The sequence below is a fragment of the Eutrigla gurnardus genome, assembly GCF_963514095.1.
Source record: "Eutrigla gurnardus genome assembly, chromosome: 2".
In the NCBI taxonomy this organism is placed as follows: Eukaryota; Metazoa; Chordata; class Actinopteri; order Perciformes; family Triglidae; genus Eutrigla; species Eutrigla gurnardus.
The window spans coordinates 7,871,991-7,896,000 of NC_139916.1; the positions used below are offsets into that span (position 1 = coordinate 7,871,991).

A 24,010-nucleotide genomic window follows, 5' to 3' on the forward strand; every position below is an offset into this window, starting at 1 on the left:
AAGTCACCGTCTTGGCTGTCTGGCTCTATTTAACAGTAACAGAATCTGCCTTCCGGCAACTCTAAACTGTTCACTCCAAAACAATATAAATGATATATAGTGCTCACCTCCCCAGGCTGTCTACGGTCCCAGAAAAGGTTTTCTATCAAATGGTGTTAAGGAGAGCGGAAAATTCTGTGTAGCAATAGTTTAGCGAAAATAAAAGGGTTTATACAAAAACTCAGATTCTCTGAGATTAAAATCCCAAAGAGAACTTTTAACATAGAGAGTTCAGGGAGTACAATTTATATTGTTTTGGGGTGAACTTTTCCTTTAATATGTTGCATCTTAATTGTTTAATTTGGATCAAAAAGTTAAAAAACAACTTTACCTGCGAGAATACATTTGATTTGATGAAACAGGTTGATTTTGTTTCCTTCTGACTGAGCCAGGGAAGCTGTTTCCAGCCACGTGAAGCTAACTAAACATGCAGGAGTGATATCAATCTTCTCGTCTCACTCTCCTCCAGAAATGTCAAACTATTCCTTTAAACAACAGAGTACATTTATCACGTCTGCTTCAAAGAAATGCTGGAGGATGAATCATTCCCTACAGATTACTACTGAACAGCTTAGATGTATATTGTGTCTGGTTATCCTCAAGAAGAGTAAAACAGTTAAGAAAAAAAACGAATTAAAAGGGTATATAATACACAATGTGTTATTGTAGATACTTGATGTTCTATACTGCAGTATTTACATATAAAGGATTCAACTAAGGTAAGGAGAGGAAGCGTTTCTGACCTTATAGCTTCACGTTTACATGGTGAAACTGTCATTTACCCGTTTCATCTGTAAACCCATCAGAAGAGTTTATTTATCTACATGAATATTTATGAAATAACATTGTCGCTTTGCAAGAATTTAGACGTTAAAGATGTTCTATGAATGTTTCTGCTGCTATGTAATTATCTAGATTGCCATTAAAGTGACTGTCTCGAATGGTACGATCTCAAGTCTCTGCTTTAAATGTTGAATATTTTATTTAAAATATCTATCTTAAATACTAAATTCATTCTCATCCATGTTTTTTTTTTAATTCTTCTTGACATTTTAGTTCTGTATAAAGTATATGTATGCTTTTGTGCTACTGTAAAGCCTCCATGTATGTGTCCCAGACACGTGCTACTTCATTTCAAAGGCAGTAAATCAGAAACATGGTGGTTCTAGTACAGTACTGTCCACAGTCATGCTTACCAATCAGTAATTACACACACGTATGTCACTGTGTCAGCTGGTACCATGTTATTAAGATCGCTTAACAGTAAAATGCTACACCAGCAGTCCTGCTGTACACTATTAGATCTAACAGGAATGATGTCATGACGACACACGAGGATCACGTTCACATTTAGAGACATTTTAATAAATGTTATATACATTTCAAGCCAGTGCGTGACTCTGAAGTGACAGCATCGCCGTCAACAAAACAACTAAAGAGCGTCGTCTGTGAAAAGCCCAGAGACGCCGGAGGTGACAAAATCACCCAATTTTAGTTTTAGAGTAAAAACATCGGAGGATATGAAGTGAAGAAAATGTGTTAAAGAAAAACAAGCTGTGATGGAGTCAAAACAGTTTTGAATTATTAATGTAGTAAACAAACACTTACTTAACGCCTCACCTTTTATTAAAAACTCCCCTCATGTGTGCAGGAAAGTATTGATTTTGTACTTTTATTTGAATCAGTCACTCTGTCATAATAAAAACTATATTAGTTCAAGTTAATAACAATTAGAATGTCATGATCATGAAGGGAATGTCACTGTTGCTTTAACTGTAATAAAAATACGTTATTTGAGTGTCAAAGAAATTACAAGCAACTGGGAATATTGGCAGCAGTTTTATGTTCACATTATCAATTTTCTGATATTCCACTTCTTAAATGTCCATTTTAGCTTCACGAGGTGTAGATATTCAACCGGTGCGACGGGAAGCTCCGTCATCATAAGGTGCAAACATCATCGTTGCACTGCAAGAGAAGGTGCGAGAGAAGTCAACTTTATTTATTTAGCACAATATCACAGATTACTCATTTGCTGCAGGGGATTTACAATCTGCGGAACAAAAAAATAGAGATCCAGGAGGATATCACGCAAGGTAGGTAAGGCTTTACAACGACAGAGCCAGTGTTTTTCTATTAAATGAGTATGGGTTGCTGTGTGATCATGCAGAGAATTAGCTATTTGCATTGCCCGCTTCACTGAATCAAAGCGAATTTAACTCTATTTCATTCTGGGTTTCTTTTTAACAGGGACAATGATCATCCATTGAATTGAGAGGGGGGGAAAATGAGCTAGATTTAGCATAACAGGCTTATTGTCTTATCCCCGATTTAATTTCTATTCCAAATTTCTTTGGCAGTTTGCCTTCACACACTATAAAAGGCAGCCAGGAAACGTGGTGAGAAAAGAGGAAGATGGTGAGAAACAGGACCTCACTGTGGTTGTTGTGGTTAGGTGTGTGCCCACTAGGCCACGGTGAAGGCCAGTGTTGCTGACTTCCACTACTGATCTGTGAGTTACTTTCAGATAAGGCGAATAGGCAACATAGACTCAACCAATAAACATGTCCTGTTTACTGGCCCTCAGGCCCTGAAGTCGAAACTCATTGGTTTTCTCCATTTTCACCATTGACTGCCGCTCCGTTGACAAGGCTTCAACCTTTTCAGGGCTTCTTCCACACACTATGTCAGATAGCTTGTGACTCACATTTGTTTCTGCCACCTTTTGGCTCCTCAGGAATAAAACAAGGTCTACTCTGTCCTCAGGCTCCAGCAATGACATGTGTTGGTCAGACGGGTTCATAAGCGTTGCAGAAGCTCTGACATGGTGGGTTTTGTGGGACTTGAGCAGCAGAGTCAGGAGGAGTGGGCGCTGAAGACCACGTGCTGGATGTTGTGGGCCCGCCAAAAGCCCTGACGATCACAGGACAAAACCCCTAGTGCTCTAGACCCAACATATTATGCTGCGTTCATGATCTAGAAGAGGGACTACACCTTAAATGGTTGTTTCCGTTTTCTAATCTATGATATATTCACACCACCAAACCAGATTACGAGGCTCATTCTCTCTTCCTAAACAATGGGAGGATATACTGCAGTAAGCACTATTTAACATTGACAATAAACCTTTAAAAAACAAGAATATCCTACAAACTATCACTATCAAACTATGTGCCACGACTATGGAATTCTCTACCCAAAGCTTTAAGAGATGCAAGCTCCTTTTTTAACGACATTTGACAACATAATTATTCATAAGAAGCTTGAACTTACTGTCACTCTCTCTTGGTTTTAATATTTTACGTGTTTTATTGTTATTGTTTATCGTTTGGTGGCTTGGGTTCATCGTTCAGTATTTGTATGTTTGTTTTTTTCTTTATTATTGTCATCATATCGATACCAAAATCATTATTTAAATACCATGCTCTCATGTGTTATGTGCAAAGACTTTCCATTGATATAATAATAAAAATAATAATAATAACAAGTACTGTAGTCATCAGTGATGCATTCAACCCGTTCAATTCTCAGTGACTTGACATTTAATTCTGTAAAACTGAAGCTGAAATGATAAATGATGAAAGCTAAATGGTCATTATGAGAGAAACAAAGAATAAATATTTCATGAATCTTATTGTGAGACCGCTTACGTGTTATTTGTATTTGTCACTTATATAATAACTTTTTCCGTGTATGTTTTAAGCGGGATTAGGTACAGACCGAGATCATCAGTCAGGTTTAAAAAGCGTTTGAGGGCCTGTGACACAGACACCGTCAGACCATGAAAGTAGAGTGATAAGTGTGAAATTGTCTTTGAAGGGCAACTCTGATGCGCGTGTTTGCTAGTGACGTAAAACAGAGGCTGATGGGAGAAACGGACAAACTGACATCAGTCCAACATGGTTTAGTAAACACAATGATATCATTTCATTTAAACCTTCACGATGCAGCTTAAAGCTCACTCAAGTGTCTCATATACAGTATATTCTTGTGTGTTTATGGGATATCTTACCACTGGCAATTGCCCTGCTTTTGCTTTGGTTGAGACACCCACAGCCTTGGAAATATCCTCCAGAGGTAAGTGGTCTCCTGGTGAATCCTGGATAAAGTGCATGAGGACCTTTTCTCCACCTTTGAAGAGCAGAATATTTTGTGGGAATCAAATTAGGACGGAGCTTTTTTGGTTTATTACAATAAATGTTTATTATGAAAATACTTTGGTGAACTCATGACTGAAAAAGCAGTAAGAAAACACAGCACAGAGTTCAACTTGTTACTCAACACATATTTCACATCCGTACTCGCTTTAAAAAAGGGAAAACAAAAGGGAAAAGACATAAATGGTTAAGGCACATGCAATGCAGTACGGTTTTATTTCAAATTTCCATTCAATACCTTTTAGAAGTTAGGAACTAAATCACAAAAACGTCCTTTAAAATATTCAGATGTGTGCGTAAACCTCCTTCAAGTGGTTCAGTGCACAAAGAGGAGTAATGCTGTCTCCACAATTAATTTTTGATGGAGCCAAATGTTTAATTTGTGGAGTCAAACAGGACAGATTGACCTATAATCCTCCAGCTGATTCCATTCCATAAGAAAAAACTGCCCATACCACACCATCTGAGCGAGTATCAGGGCACTAATAGATATTGTTGACTCACTTCTTGGTTTTCTTATGCTGTAAAATACTTTGACTAGGTTAAAAAACATCTCTACTGTAGCAAACACTCTGTTGTAAAGTATCATTTAAGTAAAATGGATAGAAGAACTAAAGAGTTGAGGAAAGCCAGCAGCCTGTAGAGCACTGGAGTTGGTTGAGAGTGAGTGGTTTGAACTGCCAGCCTCACTACGATGATGTGATGCAGCACTGCCCTCTAGAGGAGAGGCTGTGAGAATGCATTTCTTTAACTATATATTGATCGTACCTTTGGCCACAATAAGCATGCCTCCGCTCTGCAGCAGATCTCCTGAGAAGTTTCCCTGGATGCCTTCAGCACTGGCCTGAAAACAGCAGAGAAATAAAAGTGACCATACGACACGTGAACGACGACGCAACCGTACAGCCGTGAAGCTTCATACCTTTGCAGCTGCATGTCGTACTTTCTTCCCCAAAGCAGCGGGGACCACGGTCAAGGCAGTGTATCTGAGCGTGCAGAAACACGGTTTCTCAATTAGAGATCATCACAAGGCAGCTAATCTTTTGCAAAGGCGAGAAGATTAGCATGAGCGGTGAAAGCTAAGAACCTTGAAATTCCCCCACAGCTCACGGGGATTTATTCAAACGTCTTAATTTATTTAAAAAACCCAAAGATATTACGTTTACTGTCATACGTGCCAGAGAAAAGCTGGAACTGTACTCACCTTTTGAAGCCCAAATCCTTGTAGCTTTTCTTTTGTTCATCGACGTAAATAGCTAAGAGAAGAAGATGATTAATTACAATCCTGCAAAAGTCCTGGCTGTCCAAAGTGATGAGCCCAATAAGCGTATCTGAATCCTCGTGACTAGCGATACCGATCTACCGATTCTGACATCAGATATCAGTCACAAGTCAATCCTGATGGAACGTTACACATAAACAAAATGAGCCCAGTCACTTCCACACAAGCATACAGTTCATTAATTTATCATCAGGCCTGAAAAACTACTTGAGAGACACCTAATGTTTCTATTTTATAAGTTTAGTTGAGCAAACGCAGCTATCTCAAAGTGTTGTTGAAGTTTACAACAAAAAAAAGTCATGTTTTTCGATTCATATCTTATTCCCGAACAGGATCAACTTAATAAATTATTCGAAATGTCATTCATCCTATTTCAGTGGACATATGTAAAACCAGGAGGGGACAAATATTTGACTTCCTTCATTCCAATCCCACACTGGAAAAAGTACTCACCTCTTTTACTTAAGTAAAAGTAGAAATACCATCCATAAAAACCAGCATTACAAGTTTGAGATACTGTATATACTACTGGGTTGATTGGTGGTATAGTACAACGTTATATCATACAAGCGTTCCATGTGTTTTAATGTATAATATAAGTAACTATAAGTCTCAAATAAATAAAACATACAATTCCTACCTCTGAAATGTAATGGAGTAGAAGTATGAAATACTCAAGAACAACTATGTCACAGTTGTACTCAAGCACAGTACTAAATGTATTTAGTTACAAGCCACCACTGTTCCAATGATAGAATTATTTAGAGTAAAACAGCTGTTTGATCAAATAAACGTTGGTGAAATAGTTTTAGTAGAGCAGATTTAAGCCATGTGTGCCAGATGTGTTTTCCATAACAGTTACAGATCCACATGTGATTTTCATGTCGGTGCGTCAGTACAACACAAAAAGGTCCTAGATGGTTAAGTGCTGCTTACATCCTTTGAAGAAACCCCCTTCCTTGAACTCCTTCAGGCCGAACTCCTCCGGTGCGACCCCCACCAGCGCCACGCCGCCGGCTCTCAGCTCCGGCTCCAGTTTGCTGATCTCTGTTGCCATCCACCGACACACCTGGCAGCCAAACCTGCGCAGGAAGATCAAGACCACCGGCTGGTCCCGCCACAGAGACTGGACCTCCACACTCTGAAACACACAGATGGGACAACTCACTGTGACGCCACAAAACAGGTGACCCACAGGTGGCTCATGGGAAATACATGCAGGTAGAATCTAATATAGATTAATGGTCACATTATGTTCCCTTCACATCATCATTACGTCACCCCGGAGGCCTCATTTGACACCAATTATATTGAGGCAGGCAGGTAATGGCAGGTTTAACACAGCAGGTCTCAGCGGGGAGTGTCTGAGGGGAACAGCCCGGCCTTATATTTAAAAGTGAGCACCTTTAAACGCCAGCAAATCAAACGAAAACACATGAAAATAAGAGGTTAAGTTGCACAAACAGTTTAATAACTAAACGGTGGCCTAGCTTAGCTTACCTCCCCGGTGTCACCGCTTTTCAACAAATTCTTTCCAACTTGAACAAGGTCGACGTCCGCCATTTTTTCTTCCACTGACGTACGAGGACGACAACAGCTGAGCAGAGTTACAAGACGCGTACAGTTTCTAGAAACGTCTACTGTTTGTGTTCACGTTGTTTGACTACAGCCGCCACAACAGTTGCAAAACATCTGCATCCTGATACGCCCACTGAGTGCGGGACGTCCAATCAGATGATGTCGGTGCAACGACAGCGTGCCGCTTTCTGAAAGCGCCAGCCAATCAGAGCGCGCGGTGTGTGGAGCGAAGGCGGGGCTTCGCGTGGACAACTTTCAGCATCTCTGGCCTCTGAAGTCAAATCAAACAGGACTTATTAAAATAGCCCACAGCAGCTTTTTATTTACATTTGCTGGCTTCTTACACCGTGAGCTACACGTTATACTAGTTTAACCTGAAGTGACGTCACGGTGTGGCGCCTACAGGTGAGCTCAAAGGTGATGCCATTTATTACCTGACCGTTGCTTGCTTTCTTATCAGCTGTTAGTTTGGTCCCATCTGTTTTCTATTGTTCTCTGACACAAGCAGACCCATTTTGTTCTACTGTTCTAACCACTTTGTCAACAGTTGTGGATTTATTAATTACTACACACCAAAAACAGAAACAACGTCATACACATTTAGTAACAGACGACATGCAGGCTGGATCTGACTATGAGTCATCTATGTGAGATGAGCCCTAAAATCACTTTAGAAGATTTTCTATCTCCCTAAAGAACATTTCACTGACTTATTAACTTAGAGAAGAGCCTAACAGTCGCAGCAATGCGCCCTGTACTCTACTGACCCTGATTGGCCCTTCAACTTCTAGGCCTCGCCTTAACTGGAACCTACCACCTGCTCAGGTGAGCCAGGCTGATTCAAACCATTCAGATTATAGAATAACAGACATTTACTGCATGTCATAGAAGGCCAAGCGTGTAATAGGCGGCATTACAAACAACAGCACTCTATCTCCATGAGCTGTAGTTTCAGGGTGCTGGTATACTGCGCTCGCTGCCTCACTGTCATGGTTTACGGGGACACTTGATGGAACTGACACCTCGTTAAGGAAATTGGTTTCACCTGTGACTTTCGCCTGTTTGACCCTCTCTTCTTCACATTTGACAGCGCTCTGTCACTCACTGCTAATCATGGACCAAATCATGCACCTATTTTCTCTATCACAGATTGAGCAAAAAAAAGCAGAAATTTGTTGGCTATGACACTAGATTGAAAATATGAGATCAATCTATGTACATACTATTATAAGCAGAATTAAAATCTGCTGTAGTTTGTATTAGTCTCCTCACAGGTCATTTGATCTTATTATATCAATGTATTTCATTGATCTTGAGTGGATATAAATTGATGATTGTATTTATTTGAGTGACCTTAATATATATATATATATATATATATATATATATATATATATATATATATATATATATATATATATATATATATATATATTAATTTTGAATCACAAATTGAACATGTAAGAATTATTTAACAATTAATTGTTTTAGTAAAAAAACAGCAAGAGGGAATCATTAATAAACATGAGAACGCATGCACTGTTTAAAAAATGTTTTAATTTCTATACAATTTATATATATATATATATATATATAATTTTTTTTATAAATATATAAAATATATATATATTTTCCCATTTTATTTTTATAAATATGTATATATGTATATATATATAAATAGAAAATTTCAATTAATCTATTTAGTTGTCCTTAACTATATATACAGTTAAATATATTTACATAATTACAAATAATAAAATGATCAATTATCAACCGATTATATCAAAGACATATTACAACAAAGTGCTTTTCCTTTAAACAACATTAACAGTCCATCAATCAACACCATTGACTGGTTATTATCATCTTACGCCAGGTCTGGAGTCTACACTGTAGCTACTGTATATTCAGGTGGATGTGTAGTTTTCTTTTCGTCCGCGGTGCTGATGTTGCGGGGAGGGACGTGACGTCACGGGAGAGACCGGGGTTGGAAGAGGCTGGTGGGGGTGAGATGAGAAGCGGGGGGGAAGGAGCAGGGACGGCGTAGAGAGCGGGGGGATGACTGCATGAAAAAAGGAAATAAAAACAAAACAACAGTCATGACTCCTGTAATCCATCCTACGTGCTTGTATAAACCATAATGCCCGGTTCACCTACACAGTGCGCCGCAATAAATGACGAGCCTCCCCGAGAAGGTAATTATCATCTTTCACGTTTCAATGTGCACGCCTGCATCATCTTCTAACGCGGCTGTGTCGTTTGTCTTGAGAAGCAAAGTGCCGGGGATGATACCGAGGAATCATGGGAAGAAAAGAAAAAAAAAGGCGGCTACGTGGCTACATGTAGGATCTGTGTTGGTCAAATGTTGGCTTTAAAAATCTGGGCGATAATGAAATCGTGTAGCCATCGTGACGAACCCTCCCCATCAGCGGCTCCATTGTGTCCGATTAGAGCTTCCTCCATCAAATATTTAAAATGGAAACAGGCTTCACGAGCGCGGTGCCGCATGCTATACTGCTGTAGTCAGCCGCGCCGAGCACATGGGCTTTTGCGCACAACATGCGCATTGGTTGCGGTGCGTCGTGCCCATCGTTTCCGTGCCGTCCGCTGATGACTGCAGTGTCCCTTTGATAGCTCCACGTTACCAGCAGCAGCAAGTTACTGACCACAGTGTGATGATCTTGAATGACCTCTAATGTGAAAAAAACATCCACCCCACACAAGTTTTACATGTTTATATCACCCTTTTTCATAAGTGTGAGCTGCCTTGAGAGGGATGTCATCTCCGGGCATGGGCACCCCCAGTGACCCCCTTCTGGCCAGTCCAGGTGGGAGGTCATCCACAACTCAGGAAGGTCTCTGGAGGAGCTCGCTTCCCAAAACGGCCAGCTTCCCGACGTCCACCACTCGCCACCTCAGTCACCGAGCCAACAACTTCCAAAGACAGCCGAAGCGCCGGAAGCTCATAAGACCGTCGCCGCCGCCGCCGCCCAACACACCCTGTCCCCTGGACCAGCTGGACCTCAGTGAGCTTCCCCCGAGGCGCACCTTTCAAGAGCTGCTCTTCAACGGCTGCATCCTGTTTGGAATTGAATTTAGCTATGCTATGGAAACGGCCTATGTGACTCCCGTGCTTCTACAGATGGGCTTGCCCGATCAGTTCTACAGCTTGGTGTGGTTTATTAGCCCCATACTGGGTAAGTGAGATGATGACAGGGATGTGTGACACATCATGTGGTGATTTTTGTGCGGTGCTTAAGACTAACTCCATCTTTTGTATTTGGCTTGAAGGATTCCTCGTTCAGCCGCTCCTCGGAGCGTGGAGTGATCGTTGCACATCCCGGTTTGGACGAAGGAGACCCTTTATTTTCGCCTTGGCTATAGGTAATGAATGTTGCATTATGCTTTTTTTAAGTACAACACTAAATGTAAGTATGTATGTAAGTCTACTTATTTGACTTTTACTACACTACGCTTCCCATAATGTAACTTGATACACACGTTTGGTTCGGCCTTTCCCAGCTTCTAACCCCTAATGTGTCCCAAACTCCGGTTAACCCTTGACCCTGAGCCAGATTTCAGGTTGACCTCTGCCCTTCTCCATCGTAGGGGCTCTGTTCGGTCTGACCCTGGTGCTGAACGGACGTGACATTGGAAGTGCGGTGGCTGACACCGCATCAAACCACAAGTGGGGGATCATCCTGACGGTGTGCGGCGTGGTCCTGATGGACTTCAGTGCCGATTCGGCCGACAACCCGAGCCACGCCTACATGATGGACGTGTGCAGCCCGGAGGACCAGGATCGGGGGCTGAACATCCATGCACTGCTGGCAGGTAAGAGAACACACTAACTCCAGGTGATTTTACGATATTACAATGGAAGCTATAACTTATATTCTTTAAAGATAACTTTAAAAAAAAAACTTTTTTTGTTTCTCAATCTTGCCCTGCAGGACTAGGAGGTGGATTTGGCTATATTGTAGGCGGCATCAACTGGGACCAGACGCAATTTGGAAGGTCGATGGGAGGTCAACTGCGGGTCATATTTATGTTCACGAGCATCACCTTGGTGTTCGCCACAGCCATGACTCTGATGAGTATCCCCGAACGGGCCCTACCAAAGAACAAAAACTCCAGCAAGGCGCACCTAAAAAGCCCCAGCCTCCCTCTTCCTCCCTCTCCCCCGGTCCCCCCGGCGTCGGGACTGGATGAGGAAGATGAGGACGGCCTCTACAGCTACAGCTTCCCGAAGTCTCACCCATATAACTCGGATCATCTCGCCCACTCTTGCAGCGCCAACGCACGCCTCTGTGCTGGCCTCACTAGCCCCATATCACCCCTGAGCCCCCTCACTCCTAAATACGGCAGCTTTATTAGTCGGGACAGCTCGCTCACTGGCATCAATGACTTTGCCTCCTCATTAGGTACCTCCTACATAGACAGTGTGCTCATAAACTGCTACACGGGCCAGCAGACCCCACAGGCCCTGGCCTCCCACTCCACCGCTGCGCCGCTGCCTCCGGGGGACTCCCCTCCACCTGGCGAGTCCGCACAGGGACCCGGGAGCCAGACCCAGGCCGACGCGGCGTCTCATCCAGTCGGGGAGGCTCAGGAGGCGGAAGCGCCGCGGCCCGAGGGAGAGTCAGAATCTCAGGTCACAGCTGGGGCTCAGCCTGGTGCGGGGTCACACCGGGGCTCTTCTGCCGGGATCCTGAAGCGACCCCAGAGTCTTGCACTAATAGAGGAGCCAGCGGCGACCCAGATTGTCGGACTGGAGAATGGACGGAGGAGAACAGTGACCTTCAGCCAGCAGGTCGGGACACATTTTGAAAACGGAAAAAATGCTGTTCAGTTAGTAGCAGTCCCCACAGCATTTTTTAAACAAGGGTCTTTTCTTCCTCTCTGATGTAGGTGGCGAACATTTTGCTGAATGGGGTGCGCTACGAGAGCGATCTGAGTGAGAACGCGGAGACGGGGGACTCGCAAATGTCAATGAAGCTGCTGTGCGTGGCCATCTACAGGATGCCTCCCTCTCTGCGGAGTCTATGCACTAATCATTTCCTGGGTGAGGATTATCAGTTTCAATTTGATCGCAACGCTGCAAACACTGCCTGTTTTGGATCTAATATGAAGTGTTTTCTCCAGGCTGGTTGTCCTTTGAAGGCATGCTGCTCTTCTACACTGACTTCATGGGGGAGGTTGTGTTCGAAGGAGACCCCAAAGCGCCCCACGACTCCGAGGCCTACCAACGGTACAATGCTGGCGTCAGCATGGGCTGCTGGGGGATGTGCATCTATGCATTCAGTGCTGCTTTCTACTCAGGTGAGCTACGCTCGCTGTCCCACCATGTCTGTCTTGCTCTTCCTTGGCGATCTTTACACGTGTGCTTTCTGTTTCTCTCTTGCCGTTTCTCCTTCATCTTTCAGCCATATTGGAGAAACTGGAGGAGCGTTTCTCTCTTCGCACTCTGTATTTTTTCGCCTACTTGGCGTTTGGTTTGGGAACAGGCCTAGCCACGCTGTCCACCAACCTCTACGTGGTACTTTCCCTCTGTGTCACCTACGGGGTGCTCTTCTCCTCTCTATGCACGCTGCCTTACTCTCTGCTGTGTGAATACTACCAGAGCCCTCAGGTCAGTATCTTCACTTAGAGTTGTGTTGTGTTTTTTTTTTTTTTTGTATAACAGGACCAACTTTAAAGGAATAGTTCAATATTTTGGGAGAAGAGTTTTTTTTTTTTTTTTTTAAGTTAAAAGAAAATAGTGTTAGCTTAGCTTACAACAAGTGGAAATGGGGGAAAGAAAATCCACCTATCAGCACCTCTCTAAAGGTCACTACTTTTTATCTGGTTTTCTGTAACAATGACACTTTTACGGAGGGATGTGTGCCTGACTATTTCTTGAGCTTAAGTGGTGCTGGTAGCTAGATTTTGCCACCTTTCCTTCCCTGTTTCTAGTCTTAATGCACATCTAAATTAGCCAACTAATAATTGTAACTTAGTCTCATCTAACTCCTTCAAAGCTGTGGTGATATTTGTTGTGCGCTACGTAGCTTAATATTCCTAAAGTGTTTGCCCGTGTCCCTCAGTTCTGCGGCTCATCGGAGGAGGGGACCAGACGAGGGATGGGGGTGGACATCTCTCTGCTCAGCTGCCAGTACTTCCTGGCTCAGATCCTGGTCTCTGTGGCGATGGGACCTCTGACCTCACTGGTGGGTGGGGCCCAGGGAGTGATGTACTTTGCGAGCCTGATGTCATTCGTGGGCTGCCTGTACTCCTCTCTCTTCGTGGTGTACCAGCTGCCCCCCCCTGAGGGTGAGCCCCCCGATAGCGAGACCCAGCCACTGTTGGTGCACATATAGAGAAAAGGCCTCTCAATTTACTTTACCTCACACACTCAGAAACAGGCACATGCACTTAACGCTGTAGTGTCCGAGCGTGTTGACCTTCACAGCACCGACAGGGACAAACACACTGTACAGCACAATACCATATCGTTTTACACCAATCAGCACTGCTCCTCTCAGAGCTAGACAGACAGACAGACATTGGCCACTGCTCTAATGTGTGTATACATGACCGGTGTGTTCGTACAGTGTGTGTGTGTGTGTGTGTGTGTGTGTGTGTGCTTATGCATTTTTCCTAACTTTTGAATGCGTGACCTTTTTTCGAAAGCAGTGTGGGACAAATGGATTTGTGTGTGAAAGAGTGTGAGTGGGCTCTTTGACGATAGATAAGCTGTTTTTCTGTCCGATTCTTTGCTGTAAGATCTCGCATCACCTTTTCTTGCTTGTTGGTGTTTAGTATGGAAATGTTGATCACTACGTAAAGGCTAACCACAGCTTTTCCCCCCCTCTTTTTCCTCCCTTTTTTTTTGTGTTAACGTCTGCATGAGCTGCAATGTAATCTCTCAAAGTCTTGTGTTAATGTTTTGTTTTGGTCACACGGCCAAGGGAATGTCTACCTGCCTGTTTCTCTGAGTTAGCATATTAGCATCACACCTTAGGCAGGGTTTATCTGACAAAACGAATGTGCTGCCAGTGTCCACCCACACTCACCTTTAACTCATTAAAGAGGTCTTTATTTTAGCAGACACACACTTAATATCCACTTGAAGCTGAACATTCTACAGCCTAGAAGGGCTTTACATTGTTAAACAGCAAATAAACCCAGTCAAAATGCTACTTACCAGTGTGTTCCCCCCAAATTTCACACTGATTGATGCTGATTGACTCTTAATCAAGTTCCAAGTATGAGTACAATGCCAGTAAACCACAAAGCCATGACTAAAAGGATGATACACAGACTCATTTGCAAACTATTCCAAAAAAAAAAAAAAAACACAGAGAAATGCGTGCTGGTGGCAAATTCTGTCCGGGCCCTCACTAAGCCATGGTGCAGCCGAGAGCTGTCACGCTCCTCCCGGCCATGCCATTGTAATAATGACAGTGATTCTTGTCATTATCAGGAAGAGAAGTTGAAACTGGGGTGTGAATCAGCATTCAGTCGGAAACCGAACCAAACAGAGGAACAGCAAACAGGGGAGAAGACTCATGTGAACTATGGGTAACCCTGAAGGTGGACGACATTGAAAGGAAAAGACTGTGGGGGTTCATAGAGCCAGCAGCGAGTGCTTATTGTCATCATTAGGGCGCATGCTTGAGGTAGTCGGCTTCTGCTCCACCATGCTTGGGCAATCAACTCTGTATACAGATGTTTCCATCCTTGAGAAGCCATGTTCATCATTTTTTTATTTCTTTAATCTGTTGTGCCATGGCAAACGGTATGCTTTGTCTGTTTGGCCTCAACACAGGCACCAAGTCTGACTTCAGGGCTTCAACAGGTTATCGTTAGTATATAACCAGGTCAGAAGCCTACCATTGTGATAGTTTCATTGACTGGTTCTTACACTGAATACACCAACATTATGTAGCCAGTCTTAATTGCTGCCTCAGCAGAATGTCAATAATTGCCTACTATTTAAGCCTCCTGGACTGAATGGATGCATGCCATGCTAACGTTTCTGAGGGAAACACCTGTATGGATCATGCCGTTGCAGCTTGCTTGAGAAAAAAAAAAGTGTTTTGGTTATATGGTACCACCTATTGCTCAATATTAGCAGTGTTACTGTAAAAGCTACTTTTATTCAGGGTTCAGTTTAAACTAAAATGATCTTTTTTGCCATCTTGGACTCCTGTGTCTTGTTTTTCCAGTGTGCCGTTGTGGCTCATACACACCAGCTGACTTCAGAAATAATCACCTGCAATTCTAAAAGTACACCACACGGGGGAGCCCGAAGACACTAAGACAGCGATGGTTTCTGTGCTCCCTTTCCATACCAAGTGAATGAAGTTATTCCTGCTCCTTCCTGCATCCAAGTCAGCCATTTTCCATGTTAAGAAAAAATTGGGTCAAGTGACATCATCTACATAAAAAGCCATGGTTTTAAGACGCACTCATTATAAAAGCAACATACACACAAAAATGAATATACTTAAGTAAAAAGACAATTTATTTGTTGATCAGAATATACAAAGCAGTGGCTGAAGTAACCGAATGTCATTCTGGTTTTGAAAAAGGCAGTCTTGGACACAAAACTGGGCTACCCGGCCATAACATAAAACTCATTGAAATTGTAAGAAAAACAAAGTATAAATGGTACAAACTTGCATGGAATGCATACAGAACAAATGACCAAAGCTTTAAGATTTAAGAGGGGTTAATTAACATTGCAAAATTCTGCCTCCATAACACAAGCTCAAGAAATCTTACCATGGAGGCGCAAGACAGAGCCCCTTTATTCATTTGCACCATCTGTCATGTTAACAGGGCAGCCTAGCCAAGGATTAACTAGCAGCTTAACACAAAACTCAACAAATAATGCTAACAACTGTCCATTAAACCCCTACTTAAAACTTATCTTTGGTCCTTTAAGTGAATCTGAGAGGTCAACATGAGCCTTGAAAGAGGTGAGCAGCTGCCTGTATATATAAATCATCTGGTCAGCACCGACATAATAGAGATTGTGCTTCTAACATACTGATATAAAAACCTCGAGAAATGAAAAAAAAAAAAAAAACTGATCTCATGGTGTGGCCCAATTTGTACAAGTAGAAAAAAAGCTCATTTTAAAGACCAATAAATAACATTTCATAAAAAAAAAAAATATGCAGGGCCACTATGTTTCAGGACTCCAGTGCAATGTTATAACATGGGAGCAAACAAAAGGAACTATTTCTCAAAAAAAAAAAAAAAGATACAGAAAGCACAAGCTCTACAACATGTTGTTGACCAGGCTGGTGAGACAGTGCAGCGAACAAGTAGCAGGGTAGAGACCTAAGCCTTCACTTCTGCCTCTTTTGAATCTCCATTTTCCTCTGTCTTCTGCTTTTTTGTCTCAACCTTTTCCTATTAAAAAAAAAAAGAAGAAAATATTTCATGCATTAGCAAATACTAAAATTCCCAAGATTAGTCGACACATTAAAAAACACTTGATTATAGTTCATCCTGGTGACAACCCACCTCCTCCTCTTCAGCTGCACGCTTCACAGGCAGTGCATCGGTCTCCTCAGCAGGGGGCGCCTCCTCTGCTTCCCCTGTAAGCACAGTTTGTCACTTCAGAAAATACATCCTTCAAATGGAGTGTAATTAGAGAAGATCAGTGGAGAAATGTATTTTGTCAAGATGCGATTTATAACTCAAGGCCACACAAGAAGACATCAGAAGCAACAGAGTGAGAAACGCAAAGACATTTTAACAGTTGTCTTCTTACTAAAAAAAAACAAAAAAAACACGCTGCTTTATATAAACATACCATCTCCATTCTTGTGTTTCTCCTCTGATTTTTTCTCCACTTTGTCGCTGTGATCAGCACCATTCTGAATGAAGAGAGGAAGATGTCAGTCCAAATAACACCACAATTCATCATATGGCTTTGAGCAATGTGGCAGGGGGGGAGAGAGAGAAACAAACTCCAAAAGTTGAGATCCCAAGCATATTTGAGAAAAATCCTCACACGCTCAAGACTCCTCAGGGGACAGTTTTAAAAAAAGGGCATGTTTGTTGAGCTCTTGCTCCCCAGAGGATTAGCCATCAAGCTAAACTAGAGACACCAGTGGAAATATCCAAGAGCCTGCTAGCTTAACATCTGTGCCATTTCACAACTCAAACAAAGCAGTATGTGGAGAGAGCAGCTGAACCCGAGGGGGAGGCGGGTGCAGCGACACCTGCATGATGAGGGGCGCTAAGACAAAAGGCCATGAGGCTGGTCCTCTTCTCCAACTCACTGTGCCATTGGCAGGTGCGTCCCCGTTGTCGGTCTTTTTCTCCTCTTCCTTCTTCTTCTCCTCCACCTCCTCCTCCTCCTCCTTCTTCTTCTCCTTCTTCTTCTCCACTTCCACTTCTTTCTTCTCTTTCAGCTCCTACAAAATAAAAGCACGAAGCATCTCAATCAATGTGACGGTTCGGCGAATACTTTATTCTGAAGTGCCCACATGTCCTCACCACGTCTGGTTTTAATTAAGAGGGAGCTTAGTTCGCCATATCTGGGATAAAGTACAATTCGAGGGAAAAGCCTACGCTCGGTGTTAATAAGTGGCACCGTTTTTCATCCCAACCGACAATGTAACGTTAACGTCACTGTGGCTTCCCGCCCACAGCAGCAGCTCAGCCTCACGAGCCGCACTGGCTCTACGTTACCGCTTTGTCTGCTCAACAAGACACATTTAGCTAACCACATCCCATACGTGAGTTTCCACACACACACTATGTTGTCTGGAAACGCCGAGAATTACACAAAAAACACACCACCTTGACGGCGTATGGTTATCGACAAGTTACATTTCAAGATAAGTCATTTAAAGCGATTAATTATTTTCTCCCCAATTGCTGTTTTGAACTTAACACGAAGTAACGTCAAAAGGTCACGTTTAAGCTATCGAAACCGTCGATAGCCGTTTACCCCACGCTAGCTGTTTAACACAAATAATACAACTTAAAAAGTTCCGATAAATCTTTTTTTTTTATACGACAGTTCAATCGAAAAAAAAAAAAAGACTGAATGAAACGCACCTTGGCTGTAACCTCTGCAGTCGCGGTCGTGTCAACAGCTGTGTCGGCCATGTCTAATTTGGAGAAATTTTAGATGATTATATTCCTGTTCAGAAAAAAATATATATTTTTTTTATTTCTTGGCTCTTTGCCTTCGTGCGGACGATCCAAAGGCTCTGAGAGAGAAACGAAATCTGACTGTCTCCGCTTTTCTCTCGAGCTGGTTGAAAATCCACTCTCGTTGGATACCAGCGGCTCGATCACGCACACGATTGGACAATGGTTGCCAGCGGAGTATTTGATTGGAGAGATGGACTGTCAATCTTGTCAATGCGGCACGCCCACTGGCTATCTCGTCGTTGATTGGTCGATTCTTTTAAAGCGCTGCATTGAGGTCTCAGACTTCGTTTCCCTTCGACATATGAGTTCGCGTTTGATTTTGTTCCTCAATTTTGAACAATGGACGGCACAAGTGGCCCGTTGTTAAAGGTATAAAAATACACAAGTGTTGACTCACGGCTGAAAATAGCAATTGAGTAGATGGAGTGTAAAAGTTTCTCAACATAAGCCCACGGACGGCATCTTTTTTTGTTGTTTGTCTTAGCGCCCTTTCTCTGCAGAGACGGGGTATCAAATTACAAGCAGAGAGGAATAATGAGACGATTTGAAAACACTGCGGCCACTCCTCCGTTCTATATTTAACACTTGTAACAAAACGTGTTCCCGCTTAAGCGTGCTCACACTTTTCATTGTGTTTAAAAAAAAAAAAACCTGGTAAATGGATTGCAATTTGCACATTAAATCACATTTAAGCAATTAATTATTCAATTGCTATTCCTAAAAGACACAACATATCTGCATACTCTTAGAGCTTTGCATCCACTTTACAAATGAAAATATCTTAGAATTGGCAGGGTGTAATAGTTTTTATATCAATATGGATCTATAAATGTTAATTTATGCCTAGATTATTATATTTCCTTCTGACGTATTTGCATAGTCATCGGAGAACAATAAGTTAGTGAAACTAGTTGCCCGCTTCAGGCAATATTTGATACAAAGAAAAGGGAAACATGTGCCACACACTGGCTCAGGATAGGCTTAGCAATAAATATGCCTCTTTTGTGATTTGTGAGCATCAGAGACAGTAATGGGGTGTGGTGTGTGTGTGGCGGTTCAGTAAGTGTGTGTGTGTAGCTACGTTACTGTGTGAAAACATTTACAGCATGCATTGAATAACAGTTATGGTCATGATACTGTTAAATGTGATTTTTTTTTTCACTTAGAACAAAGTGACCTTGCTATAAGCACTTCTACACAGATGCAGTATAGATTAGTCGTGATTTTCCAGTTCTCATTTCTGGAATGCTATTGTCTCAAATTCAAAACAAAACTGATGATTGAGCGGTTATGTTTCATCACATGTATCTTCCATTTTCTTATTTATTTAGAAACATTTGCCTTATTGAGTGTGTTTGAGGTGAACTTTTCTAACCTGCACACAGTCAGTGTTTCTAATTAAAAAAAGGGCCTTTTTGTAAAACAATTAAGGTCAAATCTACTTATTTTATGAGATGACACTCTGACCTACAATGGAATTCTGCAAGTTTCAACAAAATCATTGGACCGGGAAGCACCTTATTCGCCACGCCTGTCATTGTTTACGCCCACACACAGCTATCATAAAACATTTACCTGCTGCTTTAGATAGTTGCCAGAGTAACAGAGTCATTTCCACTTGCTTAACCCTAGTTAATATGTGCATGCTCCAAATAATGTGCATTTGAAATACTTCTAGACAGCCTTACTTGTGTCCTTAACTTGCCCCAACACACCCACGGAGGATGTCTTGACAGTTTCCACTCCCTAATTTTAGGGCCTCCTCGGACCTAATCCTACACCGCTTCACTTATCTGCTCCATGCCAGTATTCAAGCAACTCATTCTAATGAAGCCTCCAGGCCCTATTTAGACATTTGCCTCACATTCAGATGAAATATAATTATGAAGACTGTAATTACATGCAGAGATCAAAGGGTGGTGTGTCAGTGCAGCTGGTTGAGATTTCTATTCTACCTCATATAAGAATATTCTTTTTAGCTTTGCCGATATATGCTGTATTGTTGTACCATAAGGATATATTAAAATGCTGCTGTCTTTAATACGAAAGCTGCACTTGAAGACAAGGACTCGTCTTTGTATTGCACCAAGTGTTATACCCTGTCATTTGGGAAATGAAGATCATGTGAAGACATGCATTGAAGCAGACATCCACCATGTAATGGTCTCCAGGAGATCCAGGGGAGGAACAGAGGAGCAGACTAAACGCAGCAGAAGGCATTACTCACTCATTTTTTTTTTCTGGAACTGGAAAATGGGAGCAATCTGAGAGAGGAGGAGTGTTTGTGAGATCATTTCCTGTCTTTTTTTCCCTTTTTTTTCTTTCCTTATTTGCCTACCTCACCATGTTTCCATGTGCCACCAATCTGTTTAAAAGGGGGGGGGGGGGGGGGGGAATCCATCTATGGACAGCCTGTTTCAGTCTACAGGTATAGAAGTGAACCGCACTTTATGTGGCGATTTTGCAAACCTCTTATTTGCCAACAACTGGAGTGTTTACCACACTTTCCACAAGTAGAAACCAGACTTTTTTTTAAAAATGCTACTCAAAGTTATGGAAACACAGAAAGCAATACTGTATAATGAAAAGCCTCTTTGTGTGTGACACATGTTTGAAAGTAAATTAAGTGTTTTTGCATCGGTTCCCATAGCCTGGGGAAACATTTAGTTGAATGTTTAACTTTTTTTACTCTGTTCTGAGTATGTAGGATGGGAAATGCAGCAATACAGCACCTTAAGTTCCCTTAATTTCTTCAGGACAAAGGGCTGACCTGACTTGTGGAATGTCAGGGCTCAGGGCTAAGCGAGGCCCATCAAAGAGCAGAGGTTAGGATTAGGCGGGGGAAGGGTCCCCATAATTGGAGGAATTGGTGGGGGGAAAGTTGAGCTCTTTTGTTTCGAACAGCAGTGTCCTGCATGGTCTGCCTGGCCTTCTCTAGTATTCAGGCCCTGCAGAGTACAGGGACAACATTAAATTGACTTCTCAGTGGCACTCTTCAGTTGAATGCACAGTAAGGGAGAAACGTATTGATCTGTAATTAACACAATTAAATACAGTCAATTATTGAGCCTAATTAAAGACATGTACAGGCTGCCACAAGGCCCCAGAGGGTCATGCTGTATATTCAATTAAAAACTGCAGGGACCATATGGCCAAGAGTCACGTGTATGGTAACTTTCTTTAACAGGAAGCAAGATCTATTTTTTAATAAAACAACAATGAGTTTTTATGAATATTGTTGTAAGATGTCACAAAAAACATGCGTTTTTTTTTTTTGACTTGATACAAAAACAATAATAATATTAATAAATAAATAAGAAGATACATTATGTATTATTGTATACATTTACATATTAAGTCCAATACAGAACTTAATATTGAAGAATTTATTAATGATAAGAGTAGCTTATTTATTGATTACTTTGGGACTATTGTGTTCCTGTAGCAGTCAATTAGAAGATTCAACTTGGAAAAAGAGGACAATAACAACAGCGATATAGTATACATAAATAAATGAATTTAACAAGCCAAATAAGAAAACCGAAAAAGACTTCGATGCAGCAACAGTCATTTAAAAAGTCCAGCGAACACACATAATGTAAACAGAAGCTCCTCAGAGGCAGAGTGCCATGACATCCTGAAATCCTGCGGCTCTGGGTCTTGTTGGGGCTGTTGTGGTTGACATGTCTCTCAGTGTTTTCCGGATTAGTGTGTAGGGTGCTTTGAGGATTTGGAAAATGCAAGAGCTAGTGTTTCCGTGTTTGTCAGTATCTCAAGCCAGTTCAAAATAGGTTTTTCTTCAAGGATGTGCATCGTCTCCTTCCTTGTTTGCACATCATCGCGCAGCCAAAGTCTGGAGAACGTTGCTCTGTTAGCTGTGGGTTATGAACGCTGCTGTTTCTGACTCCACTTTTAATGCACAGGAATCAAGGACTGCAAAGTGCTTATTATTATATTATATTATATTATATTATATTATATTATATTATATTATATTATATTATATTATAATCAGGGGAGGGGAAAGCAACTACAGGAGTTCTTCAGGGTCATTATTAATGAATGTTGGTAGAAAGGTAAAATGCATCAGCTACTGTAGCCTTTGTACTGGACCATGGTTCTGAAGAGACAGCTGAACCATGAAGCATGTTTCCTGGCTGTTCATCAATTTGACCCTCACTGAAAACTAGTGTTCAAGAAATGTGAAGTATTATAGAGTAAACATATTTAGTATAGAATTATTAGACTCTAAACAGCTGAAATCCTGGAAAACCTCAAACCCCACACTGGATGAGCGGCCTGTGGGGGCCTCTCTCTCTCTCTCTCTCTCTCTCTCTCTCTCTCTCTCTCTCTGAAGGACTGGAAAAAGAACAGAGCACAGACTACAGGGACTACAACTCCCAGCTGGCAAGGGGAAGCGCTTTGTGGAGGTGTTGGAAGGAACTGATGGGGAAAAGGTGCGTTGCCACAGCAACTTTAACTCAGATAGCTGCTAGAAAATGAGGAAATGCACAGATGCGTGAACACATATGACATTATATAAAGTCACTCTAATTAATCATAGGTTATATGTACATATATAATCTATATGTACATATAAATTCCCCCAATTGATTACAAATGTTGTTGCATAAAGCTAATCATTTGCAAATAGATTCTTGAAAGAGTAGCTCATGTTTTTTCTCTGCACGGCTGAAGTTCAACTGTACTACCTTATTTATTTCACCTCTTGTAGCTCCACCCCTGCAACTGTCTTGCCAGAGAAGTGGAAATTTCCAGTAATTCCTTCTGCTTTGCAAGAAATGCTCCTCCTCCTTCTAGCTTCCCGCCTTTTGGTCTACCTGCTCCTTCCTGCTGCAAACTGGCCTGAAGACCTCACGGCCCTCTGCTGCTGAACCTTGCGGTGCACGGCTGATTTTCACTTTCTGCAATTGGAAAACACACCACTTCTCACATAAACGAAACATATCGTCTTTTTATGCTTCTGGTATCATCGAGGGTTGATACATTTATGCACATCGGCACAGAAATACGATCCTTGAATTATAGATGTTAAAGATGTTTAATCTCAATCTCTCATTTGGATGACAATTAAAATGTGTTCAATTTATGTGCACTGATCTTTCTGAGAGAGATGCCCAAATGTTTCTCTGTTTACTCTTCTAAAAGTACATCTTGTTACACTCTGAGTTACTATTAAAGGGTAAGCTAAGTGTACGTTTTACATAAGCTCTTGAATGATGAACAAGGGCTTGTTTGGGATCACAGACCAGATGGTGGATTTGCATTTCTATTTCTCTGGCTGATCTGATATTCTGGTGTCTGGTCTGTCTCTGAGACATCGCTCATGCTTCAAACGTTGTCTTCAGCTGACATGTGCAAGAATCAAGAAGTGTCAGTTTGGGAGATCACGAAGAAGGCCTCATGTAGAGCAGCCTTTAGAAAGCAAGATGATATCTGAGGAGGTGTTTACAGCCTGAGAGGTCCAGCCTATCTCTCTGCTACATATGCGGTTTTTATAACTTCCTCTTAATTCCAGACCACAATATAACGGTGTACATGTGCGCAGCCCTGATGCTCGCTACAGAATCGTTTTAGGTGAACAACAAATAAAATCGCAAGACAGCTGCGGTGGAGAAGTTTGAGTGTGTTGATGGCATGAGGCACACTGACCTTAGACCCATTGTGAAGCACCAACAAAGAGCCATCTGCACAGCAACCAAAGCTGTGATGAGGGACTCGCACACAGGGGAATCGAGGAGGGGGAGGGACACAAGGACCTGGGGAG

General features: G+C 42.0%; 3 protein-coding genes across 7 annotated transcripts; 1 reads left to right on the plus strand and 2 right to left on the minus strand.

The window, feature by feature from the left end:
* On the minus strand, positions 1–7,163 carry prxl2b (peroxiredoxin like 2B). Its single transcript, XM_084037027.1, has 7 exons — positions 6,979–7,163; positions 6,415–6,619; positions 5,401–5,452; positions 5,119–5,182; positions 4,965–5,040; positions 4,052–4,170; positions 1–2,007 (listed from the first exon to the last, which is right to left on the minus strand). Exons 1-7 carry the CDS (start codon positions 7,039–7,041, stop codon positions 1,981–1,983), a joined length of 606 nt encoding a protein of 201 aa, XP_083893153.1. The 5' UTR covers positions 7,042–7,163; the 3' UTR covers positions 1–1,980.
* Positions 7,164–9,077: 1,914 nt separating this feature from the next.
* On the plus strand, positions 9,078–14,798 carry slc45a1 (solute carrier family 45 member 1). Of its 2 annotated transcripts, XM_084040444.1 has the most exons (10): positions 9,078–9,251; positions 9,813–10,253; positions 10,348–10,440; positions 10,666–10,890; positions 11,010–11,869; positions 11,968–12,121; positions 12,202–12,378; positions 12,483–12,688; positions 13,143–13,368; positions 14,522–14,798. In XM_084040444.1, exons 2-10 carry the CDS (start codon positions 9,833–9,835, stop codon positions 14,545–14,547), a joined length of 2,388 nt encoding a protein of 795 aa, XP_083896570.1. In that variant the 5' UTR covers positions 9,078–9,251; positions 9,813–9,832; the 3' UTR covers positions 14,548–14,798. The 2 variants fall into 2 exon arrangements, with proteins under 2 accessions (XP_083896570.1, XP_083896569.1); XM_084040443.1 differs by having other exon boundaries at positions 13,143–14,798.
* A 749-nt stretch (positions 14,799–15,547) lies between these two features.
* On the minus strand, positions 15,548–18,301 carry LOC311030173 (uncharacterized protein). 4 transcript variants are annotated; one of them, XM_084035781.1, is made up of 6 exons: positions 18,124–18,300; positions 17,448–17,474; positions 17,340–17,396; positions 16,868–16,931; positions 16,576–16,649; positions 15,548–16,461 (listed from the first exon to the last, which is right to left on the minus strand). In XM_084035781.1, exons 1-6 carry the CDS (start codon positions 18,172–18,174, stop codon positions 16,390–16,392), a joined length of 345 nt encoding a protein of 114 aa, XP_083891907.1. In that variant the 5' UTR covers positions 18,175–18,300; the 3' UTR covers positions 15,548–16,389. The 4 variants fall into 4 exon arrangements, with proteins under 4 accessions (XP_083891907.1, XP_083891906.1, XP_083891905.1 ...); XM_084035780.1 differs by having other exon boundaries at positions 17,340–17,399; positions 18,124–18,298; XM_084035779.1 differs by having other exon boundaries at positions 17,340–17,452; positions 18,120–18,301.
* Between the last annotated feature and the right edge of the window lie 5,709 nt (positions 18,302–24,010).

Excerpts from the sequence above, each read along its gene's own strand:
- prxl2b (XM_084037027.1), bottom strand. The coding sequence starts at position 7,041 with ATGGCGGACGTCGACCTTGTTCAAGTTGGAAAGAATTTGTTGAAAAGC. Across the intron at positions 5,453-6,414 it reads AGGGGGTTTCTTCAAAGGAT|CTATTTACGTCGATGAACAA; the intron begins GTAAGCAGCACT and ends TTCTTCTCTTAG. Across the intron at positions 5,041-5,118 it reads TACGACATGCAGCTGCAAAG|GCCAGTGCTGAAGGCATCCA; the intron begins GTATGAAGCTTC and ends TGCTGTTTTCAG.
- slc45a1 (XM_084040443.1), top strand. The coding sequence starts at position 9,833 with ATGTCATCTCCGGGCATGGGCACCCCCAGTGACCCCCTTCTGGCCAGT. Across the intron at positions 10,891-11,009 it reads CATCCATGCACTGCTGGCAG|GACTAGGAGGTGGATTTGGC; the intron begins GTAAGAGAACAC and ends CTTGCCCTGCAG. Across the intron at positions 12,689-13,142 it reads AATACTACCAGAGCCCTCAG|TTCTGCGGCTCATCGGAGGA; the intron begins GTCAGTATCTTC and ends CGTGTCCCTCAG.
- LOC311030173 (XM_084035778.1), bottom strand. The coding sequence starts at position 18,174 with ATGGCCGACACAGCTGTTGACACGACCGCGACTGCAGAGGTTACAGCC. Across the intron at positions 17,475-18,123 it reads CTGCAGAGGTTACAGCCAAG|GAGCTGAAAGAGAAGAAAGA; the intron begins GTGCGTTTCATT and ends TTTATTTTGTAG. Across the intron at positions 16,462-16,575 it reads GTGCAGCTGAAGAGGAGGAG|GAAAAGGTTGAGACAAAAAA; the intron begins GTGGGTTGTCAC and ends TTTTTTTAATAG.